The sequence below is a fragment of the Tubulanus polymorphus genome, chromosome 1 (assembly GCF_964204645.1).
Source record: "Tubulanus polymorphus chromosome 1, tnTubPoly1.2, whole genome shotgun sequence".
Taxonomy (NCBI): Eukaryota; Metazoa; Nemertea; class Palaeonemertea; order Tubulaniformes; family Tubulanidae; genus Tubulanus; species Tubulanus polymorphus.
Window position 1 is genome coordinate 10,252,934 of NC_134025.1, and position 17,694 is coordinate 10,270,627.

Below are 17,694 nucleotides of genomic sequence, written 5' to 3' on the forward strand. Positions count from 1 at the left end.
ATGAAATCTTTTAAGGTCCATAAAGCAGCAGGGCGAGGTTAATACTAGAAATAGAACGTACAATGTTTTAATCATTTTTACAGTGAGTACATTGTAGCATCTTAAGACAACACAATATTGGTACACAATTTAAACCCAATATTAAATTTGGTGGGATATTATACGAATTAGATCGTATTTCTAGAAATGAGAAAAAAATAAATTAGCATTCGAACCCAAAGATATGCAAATATTCAATTCAAAATAACTTTATTACACCTCACATGATTGTCACATGATCAATCATACGATACAAAGTGCCATTCTCATTCATATATTTCGTGAACCTGTCGGTCCGCCTGCAGCAGTCCGATACAATGATGAATTCGGCAATTTTCTTTTTGTTATCGTTATTATCTATAACATCGACAGTTAGTGCTGTATACAAAGACTGTGGTAAGTATTTTTATATGCGATTTTAGTCACGGGCACGGCACAGAAGAGGGAATTAAATAAATTCGTAATAATAAGATCAATCATCACGTCGACGACACATCAATCAATGACATGATATTCTAACTTGTTTTTAAGTGTGCTGGGTGACGTAGTTGTCAAGTCAGTATTTAAAAAAGAGAACTCATCTGTCTGTGGTCTCTCTAAAAAATCAGTAGAGTAGGCCTAGTTCAGCTTTAGGAATGTGTCTAATCAAAGGGTGGTTACTGTCTGTCACACCTACTCTCCGTGCGACGTTTTGGTCCGTTATTTCGTTAATAATCGGTTTATCTACCTTTATTACGCATCAATTTGTTCAGTGAGGAATTTGCATTCAGAAATAAACAACAATTTTCACTTAAGTTGTTTTTGTTTTCATTTATGAGCGATAGTTTACTCAGCATACGCTCGCGTAATGCTGAAAAATCCGCTCCGCGGACGCTCGGAAACGTTACAGTGACGTCATCACCTGCTCATTAGCATATCAAAATACAGTAGGTGACGCCACGTGACGGGCCATAAAAGCCGTTTTTCGGCATTACGCGAGCGTATGCTAGGTAAACTATCGCTGATAGAAGAAAACACAAACAAATTTCTGCCAGTTCATGATTTATTTCTGAATGCAAATTCCTTAATGAACAAATTGATGCATAATATTTACAGATCAACCGATTATTAACGAAATTACGGACCAAAACGTCGCACGAAGAGCATGTGTGACAGACAGGTTAGAAAGGGAAATTAGACAAGCCTTTTCTAATTGACACAATTATTGAAATTTTGAGATGCTCCGAGCCCTTTCAATTATAAAAGCTGTTTATTTTTTCCATGGACCATACTGTGAGACATAAAAATGCATTACCCCGGTAGACAAGTGATAATGATAACCTACTTGCCCTAATGTGAATATATTTGTCCCGGGCAATTGCCGAATTGGACATGTGCTTAGATCGAGCCCTGCATGCTCAAGTTTCCAACTCGTCTCGTTAGGTTAGAAGGCTCAAGCCCTTTGGTTACAGGTAATAACTGTTTATGTTCTACGATATAACAGGTTCTAAAATCGGAGCTGTGAAGGATGTAATTATCAGTGGCTGCAAACCGACTGACAACCCATGCATACTCAAAAAAGGAACGAATGAAAGTATCACCATCGATTTTATGGTTAAAAGTAAGTACGGGATGAATTATCTTTCGTGGTGGAAATCAATCTTAGTTTCACGATGAGCATACAGTCAACCTCGCTTTTAATTCATCATCGGTTAATTCGAATAACTACCTAATGAAAGGTCCAGATTTTTGGTTTACCTTCGTAATTCCCTTTAACTTGCTTCGGATAATTCGTATATCGTAGCCGTATCCACGGTCCCTTTTCTTAGAAACGATTGGAAACGTGACTGGCCCGTAATTCGTAATCCCATTGTTCCGCCTGCTGGCAGGGATTGGCAAGCTTATCAATTACTCGTCAGTCATATTGCCACTGAGCTTGCCGCGGCCGCGCGATTTATTTTCCCGCCAGTCTAAACAATTAATGGCCGTGACGCGCGGCGTTTGTTCCGATGTCAGAGGACCATGAAGTTCATTAACTAGATAAACCTTAGTTTATTCGTCAGGGCCGGGTGTAAGGGGGTATCGCGATCCGAGCCCTGCCTTCTCGTTGAAATTGTCCTTTTCGTCATGACAGAGTTCGTTTAAATCTGCAAATTTGATACTCATCGCACTGAAATTGTGTCTTTTTAGGTGTATTCAAAATAAGCTTACATCGAGGGTGGGACCCGCTTGTGGCCTTTAGACGTGGCCCCTATTTTACGATTCATTACTGATATGGCGTAAAGATACCCTGAATTATTGTATCCACTTGACCAGTATAATTGTAAAACTTTTTTTTTTTGCTAGATGCTTCTCCCATAAGTGGTGTTACTGTTGTCGTTCATGGTCTTATCGGTGGTATACCGATTCCGTGGCCTGGTGTACACACTGATGGATGCACCCAGTCAGGATTAGTGTGCCCGTTAAAACCGTCGGCTTCATATTCTTATACGACGGGTATTCTCGTCTCGTCTAAATATCCTTCGGTAAGTATTACATGTTCTAAGTACATTTGGCCAGTGAAGATTACGTGCGGACCTGAATTATAGGACTATACTATTTGAGAATAGCAAACTCTTTAAAGAGTTCAACTACTCCCGAAAATATCAAACTACTCTCTCAAAATCAGAATAATGTCTAGTTCATCTTTGATTATTTTTGATATCACATTTTTGATGAAAACTACTTCAATTAGAGATATCAGTATCAGGTAGTCTAGGCGGTGAAGTACATGTGATTGATGAAATCATTCACTAGAAATCGAGATTAACCGTCATATTTTACATACCGGGCATACTGGTATCTATTTATATAGATTGATCGTCGCGGAATAATGTCCGTATAAGATCAGAATCTGGATTAAACTGCAGTAGACTGACCTTACTGCCAAATCAGTAGACTGACTTATTTAGCAGGTTATAGATATTATGTGTACTGTTATTCTAATTAATACTTGTTCAATTTTTCTGCAGGTGAAAGCTGTTGTGAAATGGGAATTAGAGCAAGCCAGTGACAACGAAGAAATTGTTTGTATTGAGTTCCCGGTAGAACTTCAATAAGTTTATACGGACCAAAATGTCTGTGATAACATGTACATCATCGGAATAATTGTTTTTAATACACACTGTACAGAAGAAATATGACTTATACCTAATCGAGAACATTAACAGGAATACCGTTATCAGTACTTGCATGAACTTTAGAGACATCATGTGTCTTATCCTCTTGCTGACTAACAAGATAAGATATATTATTATTGACTTGCCCAATTGGAATTTAGTAAGAGAACTTTGAATGTTGAAAGCCCACCAATGTCAATTCAGTCATTGGGGCCATGCGTAAAGTTCATAAATCAGAGTTCGTCATTGTCTGTCCATGCACATATAATGCATAAAATGGAGGTTCAAATGGGTTATATTTTGTATGTACTTTACGAATGGTCAACTGTGGAGTAACCCGATTAGATTTTCTTCTGCTCTATTTCTTATTAGATGTTCGACTTTGTATATGATGCTACAATTATTTATCATATACAAATTTTGTACCACGATTTATAGAAATAAAATCTACTTGGGTTTCATAGATTGGTAGTTGTCCTCATTTTACTGGCTATATGGGACTATTCTGTTACACGGATAACGATGGCGACAGGGTTTAGGATGCCTCCAGTCATACATTGAAACAACAGTCTTCTTAGATGAGTGGTGATGGTCTCACATGGTTATCCTCATTGTGTCTCCACCCAGGAGTAAATGGGTACCTGGTTTGATGGTAACTCCAGTGCCTAGTAGTTGCTTGGTCCTCACTGCGAGGGATGACTGGTTAGTGCTAGAGTTACAACAGGCTAGGGGTAATAATACCAATAGAAAAATGTGTCAAACTCTTAAGTGGCAAGGGCGCCATAGACATTAAATTACTAAAACTTATTATCAGAGCTGCTGACTGCTCCTGATTTTCAGTATTTGTAACTATTTTGTAAGGAGAAATACCCATTTGATTGTTTGATTCGAACAGAAATATGGAAGATGTTACAGAGGGTCTTACTGTTGATTACTGATTAATTTGAACATTTTCTACACATGTACCATATTTCTATGAAATGTTACTGAATTCAATTTGTTGCTGATAGCACTTTTCAGAGGTTCTGCAGCCCGGAGTATTATAACAATAAGCTAAATCTCCACTTTGTTTAGAGGATCAAGATTTGATGAAGTAAAGATTCAACCGATCCAGTTAAACTAAAGTACAAAATAAAATGCATTGCTGCCAGTATAGCGTAGTACTGAAGTAATATATTTTGCTTGATACCCAATGCATGCATACGTGATGAAAAATCCATGTGATGTGATGTTGAAATGCTAGCAGTCTCTTGAAATGGAATTTTAGTTGACTAAATCCTCACCAGAACAGAATTAAGACTTAATTTAAAAAAAAACCTTTTATATTTTTCAATGTATAAAAATATATTTCAATTGAAGTACATTATGTAGAAGCAGTTAAAATACCATTAATTTTGTTTAATTCAAGAAAAGAAAAATCAATCCTCTTGTAAATCATGAAAATGTTTTGCGTGTAAATAATCAAATCAGTTTCAGGGGGTTTTATAATTTTCACTGAATACTAAAATATCCTACTTTCAGACTTATACATGTATTAATAATGCTTTCCCATTTCCAAAACAAACATAAACGAAACAGGATGTTATATTCTTGTATTTTTCATCATTATTGCACTTGACATGAATTATAGGACTTTGACATAAATTATAGGACTATAATAAACAGTAAGCCCATACCAACAAAAGCAAACGAGATATAGCAATATTTATTACACAATAAAACCTTATATCTCGTCTATCAAGTTCTCCACGCGGACCTAGATTTGACTTATAAGGGAGACGCTATTAACACGTTAGTTAAAATTTTGTATGTGGATCATAGTCTATAATCCATGGTATTTCTCTAACCCTTTTGCTGCGAGCGTAGTTGCATTGCAGTGTGCTGGGGTCCCCAAGTCAAAAAGTTAAAAAGCAATTTAGATCAAATAAAACAATCTATTTTTGATCGGGCCTTATTTATTATGATGTTTCCAGATATTTCCTTGATGAAAATAACTAGAAATATCATTACAAAATTCTGACCACCATAAGAATGCGACAGCATCGCAAATGCAATGAGCCATGACCTGGTGCACCAGCCGAACCAACGGGCAAAAGTATTGGCATCTTTCCGAAAAAGTCAGAACTATGTTGTCTGGTATGCATACCTAAGAGTTATAACGTTGCAGATAAATTTCTTTTTACAGTTGTTTCTTTTTCGGACTAACTGTACTCTTCTTTTTAAGACTAGTCGTTGACCCACTCGTAGCGTCTATTTTCTTGTGTTCTTCCTCGACTAGTTTTTTCAACTCGTCCTACAATAATGCACAGCAAACGCAAGAAGTTTAGAATAATTGACTGTCGATTTAAGAGAAGTCATTGCTTATACGTAGATAAACACCGACTTACCCCCCAAGCAACTAAGTCTGCAAGTGCCTGAACACCATCGTCGCAGGTTCCCTGCCAGAATACATCCCTAGAAATAGAATGTTTTGTATAGACACAGCACAATGCATTGATCAGTATTTTGCATTTTGAATATCGTATATGGATTTACCTATAGTTATCTTCAGCTTCGAATTGAAATCCTGAACTCAAGCCAAGCATTACCATAAATGGATCACCCTATAATAATAAACCAAGGATATATTCAACATTTATTGACCGCCTCATCCACTTAATGACTGAAAACAATTGATATTTTGGGACACAGTTCTGCAGTTGTTAAATAAAATGTTTTTGAAAAATTAAGTTTCATCCAGGGTAAGAGTTAGATCAAGTTAAGGCTTAACTTTTATAAGGAAATCAAACATAATGTATATGGGTATATAACCTAAATGCAACACAAGAACAAATTCATTGTAAGTTACACATAATCATGGGGAAAACAGTAAAATCTCAACCCAAAACCGTTCAACTGCGTCTACTAGATATAGTCAACTTACCCCACTATCATTGTTCTCTAAATTGATATACAAGCGAGGCGTTGTTTCTGGAACTCTGGAAAACAGCAACCATAAATTTCTATAAACTTTGGCGGTAATCACACTCAGTAGATGGACAGGTTTACAGATGCATTCAGCCCAAGATCTTAAAATCATAAGCTCTCATCCACAAAAACATTCTCTCAAATATGTTGGTGGTATGAAACTGTATGAAAAAGTTTAAATGAGACAAATCAAACATTTGGGTTTTGACCCCAGCCTGTAACCTTACCTGTTAACCATCGAGGCAAATGGCTGTACAACTAATGATGAACCCATAATAATCAGCAAATCACACTTTTCAAAATCCTATATTAAGAAAATGAGTGGTAACGGAAACGAGTGGTAATGGAAACGAGTAGGGCGCCCATTTGGTGAAATGCTTGACACTACAGGTCTCAGAATTCAGGCCACAAATGACCTTTTTGTGTACAGAATAAGACACAATTTTTTTTACCATGATAGGCCAAAGGAAATTACCGCACATATACGTATGAAACACCAAGAAAAGTAATTGAAACTTCAAACATCCTCAAATCATCAAACATTTCCAATTGAAACTTCAAAAATGTGTCAAAAGTGATGATTTCAGAGACTAATAATGACCACCAGACAGCCATCTTGATTCTGACCAGGCCAATTTTCAGGCTGCAGATGTGTTTAGTGTAGATACATGCATTAACCAAATATCAAGACAATCCATTGAAGCTGCTTCAAGACTTCTTAAAATAACTGGATTCCAATTACAGCTGAATGAAAAGTGAACGCAATAGCCCGCTGTGGGGTCAACAGACCATAAAATTAATCCGGGAGATTTACAACTGAAGTTGAACATACCGATTTTGCACATTCAAAGAAGCGATTTGGAAGTGCCTCACCAAAGAATACAATATCTGAAACCACAATAGAACATAGTGAAATATGAATGTGCAGTCTCACTTCATTTGGATCACCTGGAACTGGAAAATTTTGTCCGAATTAAACGAAATCTGAATTATGTGCTCTCATCCTAATAGAAATAACCTAGTGGGGACTGTAATTCTAGTCCAAAATAAGGTGAAAATACGAATTAAATGAGTTAAGCTTATACTGTACTACAAAATAATTTTTTGTCTAAAGGATATAAAGAATATTTTCTTGCTATTCATCTGGTTGACTTGAGTATCACCAGAAGATAAAACTTCACTATTTAAAATCGTGTGTTGTATAAAATAAAGTTATAATTACCTGGTTTAACTAGTCCTTCACAATCAGTACATTTCGGAACCCCACCGGTAAATATCTGCTCTGAGGGACAAAATAGTAGAAAATCGTTGTAACAAAGTATACTGTTCACATCTTTTGATTCATTGCTAATGGTCACCACCTAGTTTCATGATGCAAATTAGGATTGCTGTGAAGAAATTGGCGATTAAAGAAGGTTGCCATTTGTAACAAATTTTCTATGTAAAACTTGAACTGCACACACTTCTGAGTTTATTCAGTAGGATTTAACTCTATAGTCACATGAGTTAATTTTCGATTACCAGGCATTTGTACTCTAGATTCAAAATTAAATCTTGAAAACTGAGCCCCAAGAACCAAAACGACTTAAAACTGTTACTATACAAAAGTTTAACACTACCTTTCATCCAATCCTGTGAATATTCCTTTCGACAGCCCAGACAATGAGATGTATGGAATGTTCCATGGGCTTCGACAATTTCATCCCCCGGTATTCCGGCTACACGTTCGAGTGTGTCGATATTCTATAAGGTGCAGATAATATCAGTTAAGTTCATGAGTTCAGTTAAACCATGTTTTAAAAGTGGGATCAGGATAGGCCAACAGTTTTTTCAATATTCAATACAAAGATACGTGAATATTTACCTGTGTGAATGTCCTCAAAAGCATTCCTTTCTCGTGCAACAAACGAATAAAGTAATGACAGGGTGTAGGCTGAAATTAAAAATCTGTGTTGTTAGGCTCTTCTTTCGCGACATAGGTACATTATTTCTAGCAATATTTTCCACATACTGACTACCAGTAGTTAAAAATCGAAGTTATATCTATAATTTACATAAGTGTTTTGGTGCATAGCTACGAAGTAGTGTAATATTGTCAAATATGCAATAAAAGGTAATAAAAAGTATAAAAACCTTAAATACGCCCGGCCAAAGGTTTTTAGCAAGCATGAAAAATGGTTCAGGATTCTCCTACAAAATACAATGTGCAAATGGATATTAACAGTGGTGCTTGCTTCAACTGACCCGAGTATGGAGAGTTGATGAAAGGGAAGCCTTACTTTGAAAAACCCTATATCAAAAATCGCTTGAGGATTAGGCAGGTCGTACTTTTCTAAATTGTGATATAAACCAGATCCAGGACTTCGAAAGTCAGGAATACCAGCAGCTATAATAGAAAAATTCATTTCAGGTCAGGTAATTCATGCACCTTCTGGAGGAATTTGAACCTAATGGTTTTAAGACGGTGCCTCTAAATGTAACTGTTATAGCTCAAAGCTATACACTCGATCTTTTTTAACAGCCATTTACTGCACCAGACCATATCAAGAGCGGATTTAGGGACATGGACTGGTCCACCCCCTTCAAAATTCAAATGTTCCCCCCAGAATGTCTTGAAAAATGATTTTGCAAAGAAAATTCAAAAAGATTAAAAATTAATTCAAGTGGGCCCTGACAATTGTTTTATTCAGTAATATAAAAATATACAAGAGAACCAAGTTCCACAGTTCTGAAGTCTGACAATTTAAAAAAGAGTTAAAATAAGTTCATCACCAATGTTTAAACCCAAGGTGACCAATTCATAAAGTATGTATGCAAGCCGACACTTCGCCATCATATTAAGCGTATAATCAGCATACATAGCTATAAAACATGTCAGGCTACTAAAATGCCGTACTTACACGTAGATATCCCTGCTCCGGTCATCACGATTATGTTCTTACAGCAACCATCTTTGATATATTTACTCACGCCTTTGAACGTCACTTCTTCCAGCAGTTGTTTAGGTTTAGATTTTTCTTCTTCTGCACCACTCAATGTATGCCTTTGCATCAGAGATGCCAACATTGCAGCTTAAAAAACGGTTTTTATAATTTTCATTAGACCTGGGTTTTACTGACACAGTTACCAGTAAGTTCATTTCTATGGTGTTAGACCTACCTATAGAATCACTTTTTTCATCAGTATCCTGTAGTTTACAAAAAAAAAGATATACTTTTACATAATCTTTAATGGCCCTGATTCAGTTTTTTTTGTTTCCTTACAATTCAGGTTAAGTTAACCATAACCATAAACAAGTTAACATAAGTGAAACAAATAATGTAGGCTAGTTTTCAAACAGCTTATTCAGAAATAGCTTAATATCGGTAATCCGTTTTAGGATCTCAAATTGCCTACCTCATCTTCAGGAACTTCTTGCTCTGGTGGTGTTTTATTTGCTTCAGCCATCTGAACAGAAATAGAAAGAAAATATGAAAATCAATTCGCAAAAATGACCACGAGTTCTATGGCCTTACTTATTGAAGAAACATATCAAATTTGAATCGCAAGGATAAGACAATATTCTTGGTGGTATGCACTCGACAGGTGGGCAGGTACTACAGATGCATTCAGCCTAAAATCTTTCAACATGAGCAGATTGACAAAAAAAATCATTCAAGAACTTTCAACCCTCTGGGTATATTGTCGTTACCTGGGCAGTGAGGGGTCATCCAAGAGAATATAAGAACACCGCATATGGCTGTAAAGGCTATTCTTAAGCAAAGAAGCTTTAGCTAGGCCATCTTTACAGCCACAGTAGGCCTATTGGATGTCGTATGCTATGAAGGTGGAAGCTCCCTGGTCATTGCCCCATACAATTAGATGACTGACTTGGGCCATATAGGCCTACTGGATTCTATACTGTGACCGTCCACACAGGGCGCCAGTTTTTCCTAGAGTGTGAAATGGGTACCGGTACGGTACTACTAATCGCCGTTAGATAGCCATTGACATTGTTGTTTTTCCAGTCATTGTAAGGGAATCATAATCGGTACATCAATTCAGACTGCAAACGTGAGATACTGCATCGACCGCTCCACCCACCCTCTCATTTCTCTCTCTCTCTGCTGTAGTAGGCCTAGCATTAATCGATATTTCACGTCATATGCTGTTTGTTTTCCTTTCTAAACAGCGCACCAAAGTTGAAAAAAGTTTGTTTTTGACATAGCCTGCCTTATATGATATGATTGAATGGTGTCTTAGCAAATATGAGAAAACGTAGGCCTAACGTTAATTATTCAGTAACCTGACTGTGGTTTAGTTGCACGATCGGATATTATCACAAACCACATCCGATTATAAAAAGCTTACCACCAACGATTAGGTAACTAACTAAACGTATAATATGTATTAGATGTAAGCATGTAAGTAACATATGTAAAATCAATAAAAAAAGAGAAACATATTATTGACGTCCATGAGGAGGCAAGTTGCTGGAGGGTACAAAATCATCTTTATCTAAATTCAAGCCTTCTCATGGTAATAACCATGACAATTGCGTTACCGTTTTGAGTTCAATAAACCGAGATTTTGCAGATTATTCGTTTTCTGAGTATTCTTGTGGTGAAATGACAGCTGATGTTTATTTTTTGCCCTACCAGATGGCGCTGCGCAAAACTTTAGACCAATCAGATTAGCGGAATTATATCAAAGATGGCGGCCTCCTCCTCCGCGCTAAAAACCCAAGAAATATCACGATGTTTCTCGGAATTTCCCAAAAGCTGTAGCTTCTGAAGCCGGTTTAAGGCCAGTTAAACTATTGAGGTAATTAATGATTACGTGTATCGAAGAATCTGCGCCTGTAGCCTCGATTTTTGCGAACGAAAACGTTAAAATATGTGACCCCGACCCGAAAAGAATATCGATTTTTGTTTACAGATGGCAGCACCGGCCGGTGCTGATATTCGTCAAAAATGGCGAAACTTGCGTCGATTGACTATTAAAAGATATTTCTTTGTCAAATATCTATGCTTCTATTTGCAAAATACTTCGGTTTTAAGTAAGCAAACATTGTCCGCACTTTTGCCTTTTTACTTCCCTGTGACTATCCGAGAGAAGTTGCTACCTCTCGTCTCGCAAATCCACGTATCGTTAGTCGTAGACAGCTGTGGGTTACGGTCAGGTTAGGCTCCACTAAATTTACATCACAGGGAGTTAATGAATATCATTGGCATTAGTAGCCAATGATTGAATTCAAACTACTAATGCAGTCAAATTATGACGAAAAAACCTAGTTTTCAATTTCGGCACTCTATTTTCCATCATATTTGGGAAATTTGCAATTATACAGTGGAACCTCAGAAAGACCACAAGCGACCAGAAAATCAGTTTGTTATAACCGACAGTGCGTTGAAAAATGCAGTTTGAGGATTTAGATTGTCGAAACTGGGACGAAATTTGAGTTTTTATTTGATCACGTCTTCCTATTGTTTCAATTCCGGTACCCATTTCCCGCGAAAACTTATAAAACATTTCTTTCCGTTTACAGATGAAACCGAATGCGAGAAGTCTGAATGACGTGAAAAATGGCAATACCACGAAAAAGAAAAAAACAAAAGTTGACTACAAAACTAGGCATAACATCGGCAGCCGACAAGCATCAGACCGAGTGGTCACCTACAGCGAATCCGGACGAAGTATCTACGATTCACCGATATATACCGATTATTCGGAATACGATATCGGGAATCTCGGATTCAAGGCTTTGAAGTCGCAGACGACGGCTACTCCGTTGAAAAGAGGCCGTACCGGCTCGCGGTCGCAATCGCCGTCGAACAAATTACGAAAAATTGTCGTCTCCGAAGACGACGATAAATCGTGTAAGCCGTCGAAAGACGAGGGCGTAAAAAGCAAGCAAAACATCGGCCATAATGTAAGCAATTGGAAGAAACCTGCCGTGAAAAGACAATCAAACAGTGAGACTGCTTCTATCAAAACAGAGCTGAATTCGCCGCTGAAACCGGGAAAGAATGTTCGGTCACGAAGCGCCGTCAAGAAGGGGTGTAACGCGGAAAAGTCTCCGAAGAAAAAAGGCATCAAACGCGAAAGCCAGTTGGAGGATTGTTTCAAGGAAATCTGTAAAAGCGTCATACGTTTGGCGAAGTTAGACACGAAAAAAATTAAAAGCAAAAAAGAATCGACAACAAAAGAGAGCGACTCAAAGAACGGATCGGATTGTAAGAACAACGACGACGCGGCGAAGAAAATGCAGGCGAAGAAATTGTCGCGCAAGTATAAAAATCTCAAGCCGAAGAAATCGCGCGTGAAACGCGAGGCGAGTCTGAACGCGACGGCGATGATGAATCTTCTCTACATGTCGCCGGCGAAGACGAAGCCGTCGAAGAGCAGGGACGCTTCGCCGCAGAAGAGAGAAAACGATAATAGTAGTAATACGAGTAATAAACCGAGAAATCTCAATTTGTCAACGGTGAAAGTGAAAAAGGAGAATTTGAAGAATGACGCGAAGACGGCGGCAAAATCGCCGGTTAAACGCTTGAAGCCGACGAAAACGCAGCGACTGAAGCGATCGAGGGAGTTGAAGAGTTTGTTGCCGTGCGGACAAACGATCGACAAGCATTTCATTAAAACGTTCGACAAGCAGCCGGGCGTTTGGACGCATGAGCGCCGGATCGCAAGCTTGAACGCGCAGGCGATTTTAACGGCGAGTAAAGACATCGATTTCCGCCGCGAGAAGTACCTGCCATCGACGAAGCATCCGTCGCAGATTGTCGCGAAACATCAGCGCGAAATCGAAAACAAGTCGTCGGCGAATTGTACGTGCACGAGCAGCAGCAGCAGCAGCAGCAGCAGCAGCAGCGTGTCGACCGTGTCGCGCGAAGTGATCGAAGTCGCGTCGGAAAACGTCATTCAAACGATGCACACGACCGTCGAGAAATCGGTGCCCGACGTCTACAAGGTGACGAAGATCACGACGAAGGACAGCATCAAGGGCCACTGGGTGACGCAGCAAGTGCGCAAGAACGGCGCGCTCGTGCGACGAGGCGAACAGAATACGATCAAGTGGTCGAATAAGAAACTGGTCGAACGGTCGACGGTGACTTCGAGTTCGCGCAACACGGTCAACGACACGCTGAAATGCGGCGTCACGAAGAGTCCGGTCGTCGCGCAGCAACAGCAGCAGCAACGGGAGACGACGTCGTTGACGACGGAAACGACGACGAACGTCGCTCGAGTAACGCCTTGTTCGACCGTTTCCGGATCGCACTCGTCGCTCGTCAATAATTCAACGGCGCCGAACGCGCCACCAGTGGCGCCGCCGGGGCTGTATCCATACACGCACGGAGCGGCGGCGACGGGAGTCGTGCCCAGCGAAACTCACTGCCAGAGACTTACGATCAACGGGATGGGCAGTATCGGTAATTATTCGATGCAACAGCCATCGACTATACTCACCTATCCACGAACATACCAGAGTGCATTTGCTACCTGTAATAGTCCTTACTATCAACATGGTAAGTCGGTTTTTACCATCTGTTATTTTTTCTACCCTACAGAATGTATATGATTTCTAAACATCAACGGGTTTAAAACCCTTTCAGTGCTGACTAATTTATACTTGATAGCATTGGATATGATTATAGAATTCTAAAAAATTCCACCCCAGTGCATTGCATAATGGGCATACAGATTTACTTAGGGTGTCTACAATGGTGCGGTATATTGTTAGTCACTTTCTAATATTTCAGTATGTTTGGCAGCACTCAATAGAGATAAAAACTAATTACTAGTAAAATCAATCTGCGATGTGGTGTACTAGCTAATTCCATCACCGATTTATACACCGCACCTTGAAAGGGTTATAGCATTATACTGTAATTCAAAATGTTGACTTGTTCTTGCATCATGTAAATTCATTGCCTAAGTTCAAGAATCTATAATTCGGGACCCAGTGGATACTTCGTAATCTAGATTAGATTGACTTGGATTATGGTTCAACTGTATTTGAAGCTTTTGAAATAATTTTTTATGTATGTTTTCAGGTTATTTCCAACCGGCTGGTCCGATGATTCAGACGGTGCCGGAGAGTTACGTCGTTCATCACCCGGTTCCGATACCCGTGTCGCAGCCCGACATGAAGATCGTCTACCACACGCACGCGAATCAAAATATTCCCCCGGCCGCCGGCATCCAACCGCAACCTCCGCAACAGCCGACCCACCTCATGACTCATCAGTACACGTCGAACATTAACCAACCGATACAATCGATGGTGTATAATCCGCAAGTCGAAATCAGTTCGAACCAAATGTATCACCAAAACGCGCCGGGGCTCGGCCAGCACCCCGGTAATAACTATCCGGCCCCGATTCCGCCGGCCGGGGAGTGTAACTGGGGCTTGGCTCCGTCGGCGACTGCCGCAGAATGTAACCAATGGCAACAGCAAGCGAATAACGACTGTAACTGGTCGAACGGCGGCAACAACGAGTACTGGCAAATGCCTGCGCCGCCTTCTCAACAACAGAGCTGCAATTGGCAAGAACCTGGTAACTGGCAACTGCAGAATTCCGAGTACGGGTGGCAACAATCGCAGCCGTCTAGTCAGCATTCGAATTGTAACTGGCAGCCGGACAACGGTCAACAACAAGCAATGAACTGTAATTGGTCGACGAGCTCGTATCATCAGAGCGGAAATACGGAAGTGTATAACAGTATGCCGGCTGGCTGTATGATCAACGTATCCGAACCGGCCGAAGCTTCGGCGAAGTCGATGAATTTGAGCGCGGCGGTGGCGGATGCGAAATTTCCCAAACAACAAAATCCATATCAACGTCTTCAGCCGACTTGCGTCGATGACGAGTCGAGCGATATCGACATCGACGTCGTCGGTACGGATGAATGTAAGATTCAAACGTGCGCTCGTAAGCAGAAAGATTCGAATGATTCGAAAACGTCGTCGGAGGCCAAATTAGAAGTACGCGAGCCGACCGATACGCGCGAAAACATAGCTAACAAAACGCAGATGAAACCGCTTCGTAACAACGAACCGCTAAAAACCATGACATCGAGCGCGAAACCTATGTTGAATAGTTCGAATATCAAACGAGAGGTGACGAAGAAAGATTCGTTGAAGGCGTGTTCGAAATCGGTCGTTAAATGCGGCGCCGTCGTCGTCGAATTGAAAAGGACGATTAAGAAAGAGACGGACGATAAGAAATCGTGCGTCGCACCGCGTAAAACTAATAAATCTCGTACGAAGTTGTTTTTTTCTTCCGCAGCGAAAGACGATGATAATAAGACTCGCGTGAAAAAAGCGAACAACGCCAAAAAGGAGAAAACGCTCGCGAAAAAGGATACGGGCGCGACGAAGCCGAAACACGACGATGGCGACGAAAAGAAATTGTTGTCGAAGTTGAAAAAGACGGTGAAGTCGTGTAAGAACAAAATCGCTGAAAAGAAGAACTCGTTGCTGAAAACTTCTCACAATAATATTAAACTACCTCTCGGGCAGAAAACGAAAACCGCGAATAAGTCACAAATGCGTACGATATCGTCGGACAAATCTAAGTCAAAAAAGAGCGCCGCGAACAAAGTTGTCGTTCGAACCGATGGATTTAAGTCGAAAGGCAATAAGACTGAAAAGTCGTCGTCGAAGTCGGCGTCGATGAAAAATACCTGCTCGAATCATCGCAAGTTGGCGACGAAGAAAGTCGTCGGGAAACGGGTACGTAAGAAAATCGAATCGATCTGCAAGAAAAACGGCGCGCTCGCGAATAGGAAAACCGTGCACGCTGCGACGAAAAAGGATCTAATTTCTACTGGTAAGAAATCGGGAACTGCTGCTGCTGCTGCCTCTGTCAAAAAATCCAAACTCCCATCGATGAAGAAAGTCGCCATAAACGGCGTTAAGAAAAATACTTCGGCGAGGGTGAAGGAGCTGTCGAATTTAGGCAAGAAAGTCGAGTTGTCTTGTTGGAAGTGGCTCGATCAGCCTGAAACTAAAACGGTGTATCCTGCAGTAAGTTACTTCTGGTTGTTTGGCTACTTATATCTTCCCCCATATTGGCAAACGTACCCCATGTATTTGTAACGTCTTCAATTTTCTCTTCTAATGTACAGGTTGATGGACCTCCGGTGCAGAAACTTTGTTATTCGGCAATTCAGCATACCGATGGCGATGTTATCAACGTTCGGGATTGCGTTCTCATCAAATCTGGGCCGAGGAAGAAAGATTTGCCGTATATCGCGAAGATAACGAGCTTCTGGGAGAGCCCAGAGGGTAAGCAATGAAAATGATATGATAATGATCATTTTACACTGCAGACTTTTAATCAAAAGAGTCCAAATTTGACTTCATTTGTTTCAAGTCAAACGAAGAGTCATTGAAAGTCAAGACTTGGCGTCAGCTTGTAATATGGTAATGTTGTTCAGACCAAGTTCATAGATACCAATTAGGCAATTCGAGAATTTTACAGACCATGTTTTATAGACCATGCCAAATTGGTACAATTTAAACCAGGCTTATTTTTACCCAATTAGGGGTTTACCAATTCAGCAAAACCGAGTTTAGTAGGCTAAAGGAAAAAAATTTGTTTATGAAACCACTGAATTAATTGTTTACTGAGATAAACAGCACTGAGTTTGATATGAAAATGGTGCAGATACTTCCTCGAAATTTGAAATCTTCCCCTTTAAAACTCCTTACATCTATCTAGAAATGACTGATCCGTAGGGACCCCGCTGTAGCTACAGTTACTGCGATGTTTTTTAGGTGATATGATGATGAGCCTGCTGTGGTATTATCGACCTGAGCACACTGAGGCCGGACGACTAGCCTCGCATATGGCGTGCGAGCTGTTCGCCTCGAGACATCGTGATGAAAACAGTATTGCTTGCATCGAAGACAAATGCTTCGTTTTGACGTTTAACCAGTACTGCAGGTGTGTTTTTATGCGTGAAAACCTGGTTTGGGCACTGAACATCTTATCGTTTTGAGTTGAAAATAATTTTCGGTTGGTTCTCTTGCAGGTACCGTGCGCACTTGAAAATGGAGACTGACTGGCAGCGCAAGCGTCTGCCACCGGTGCCGCATCCGAGCGACATGAAACTAAGCGATCTTCCGACGAGCTCCGACCCGCAAAACGTCTTCATTTGTCGACGCGTTTACGATTTCCGACAGAAACGTATTCTGAAGAACCCGACATGACATCGGTAGCGTTTTCACGTGATAGAATAGTTCGTATTTTTACTACAAATTCATTCGCGATGACATTTTAGAATTTGATAATCGGCAAGCTGACACGAGATAACCGGTAGTAAAAGTGGATTTTTTGGCATTCGAGGCCTGAATTTTCGTGCAAACCCTGATTCTAAGGCGGAGTTCACGTCGAAGTATTTGCTATACGAGCATATTCACAGCCAATTAAATATAATTTGCTCTTCAAATGCTGAGATGTCTTTGTTCTACTTAATGTAGGCCTATGTTTTTATTCATCATCACGCTAATGATTTCTATCTACGAAAGACAGTATACCAGGGTTGAGAAATTCCTGCC

General features: G+C 40.1%; 2 protein-coding genes across 2 annotated transcripts; one reads left to right on the forward strand and one right to left on the reverse strand.

Moving 5' to 3' along the window:
• Positions 1-277: 277 nt before the first annotated feature.
• Positions 278-3,625, forward strand: LOC141898291 (NPC intracellular cholesterol transporter 2 homolog a-like). The gene is made up of 4 exons (XM_074784138.1): positions 278-435; positions 1,523-1,639; positions 2,365-2,543; positions 3,030-3,625. The coding sequence occupies exons 1-4, from the start codon at positions 357-359 to the stop codon at positions 3,114-3,116; spliced, it is 462 nt and encodes a 153-aa protein (XP_074640239.1). The 5' UTR covers positions 278-356; the 3' UTR covers positions 3,117-3,625.
• A 916-nt stretch (positions 3,626-4,541) lies between these two features.
• Positions 4,542-10,776, reverse strand: LOC141910850 (NAD-dependent protein deacetylase sirtuin-2-like). Its single transcript, XM_074801704.1, has 15 exons — positions 10,687-10,776; positions 9,540-9,590; positions 9,303-9,330; positions 9,044-9,214; positions 8,423-8,529; positions 8,277-8,333; positions 8,008-8,076; positions 7,763-7,886; positions 7,366-7,425; positions 6,976-7,031; positions 6,371-6,447; positions 6,100-6,154; positions 5,712-5,779; positions 5,564-5,630; positions 4,542-5,469 (listed from the first exon to the last, which is right to left on the reverse strand). The coding sequence occupies exons 2-15, from the start codon at positions 9,588-9,590 to the stop codon at positions 5,356-5,358; spliced, it is 1,104 nt and encodes a 367-aa protein (XP_074657805.1). The 5' UTR covers positions 10,687-10,776; the 3' UTR covers positions 4,542-5,355.
• Positions 10,777-17,694: the final 6,918 nt, after the last annotated feature.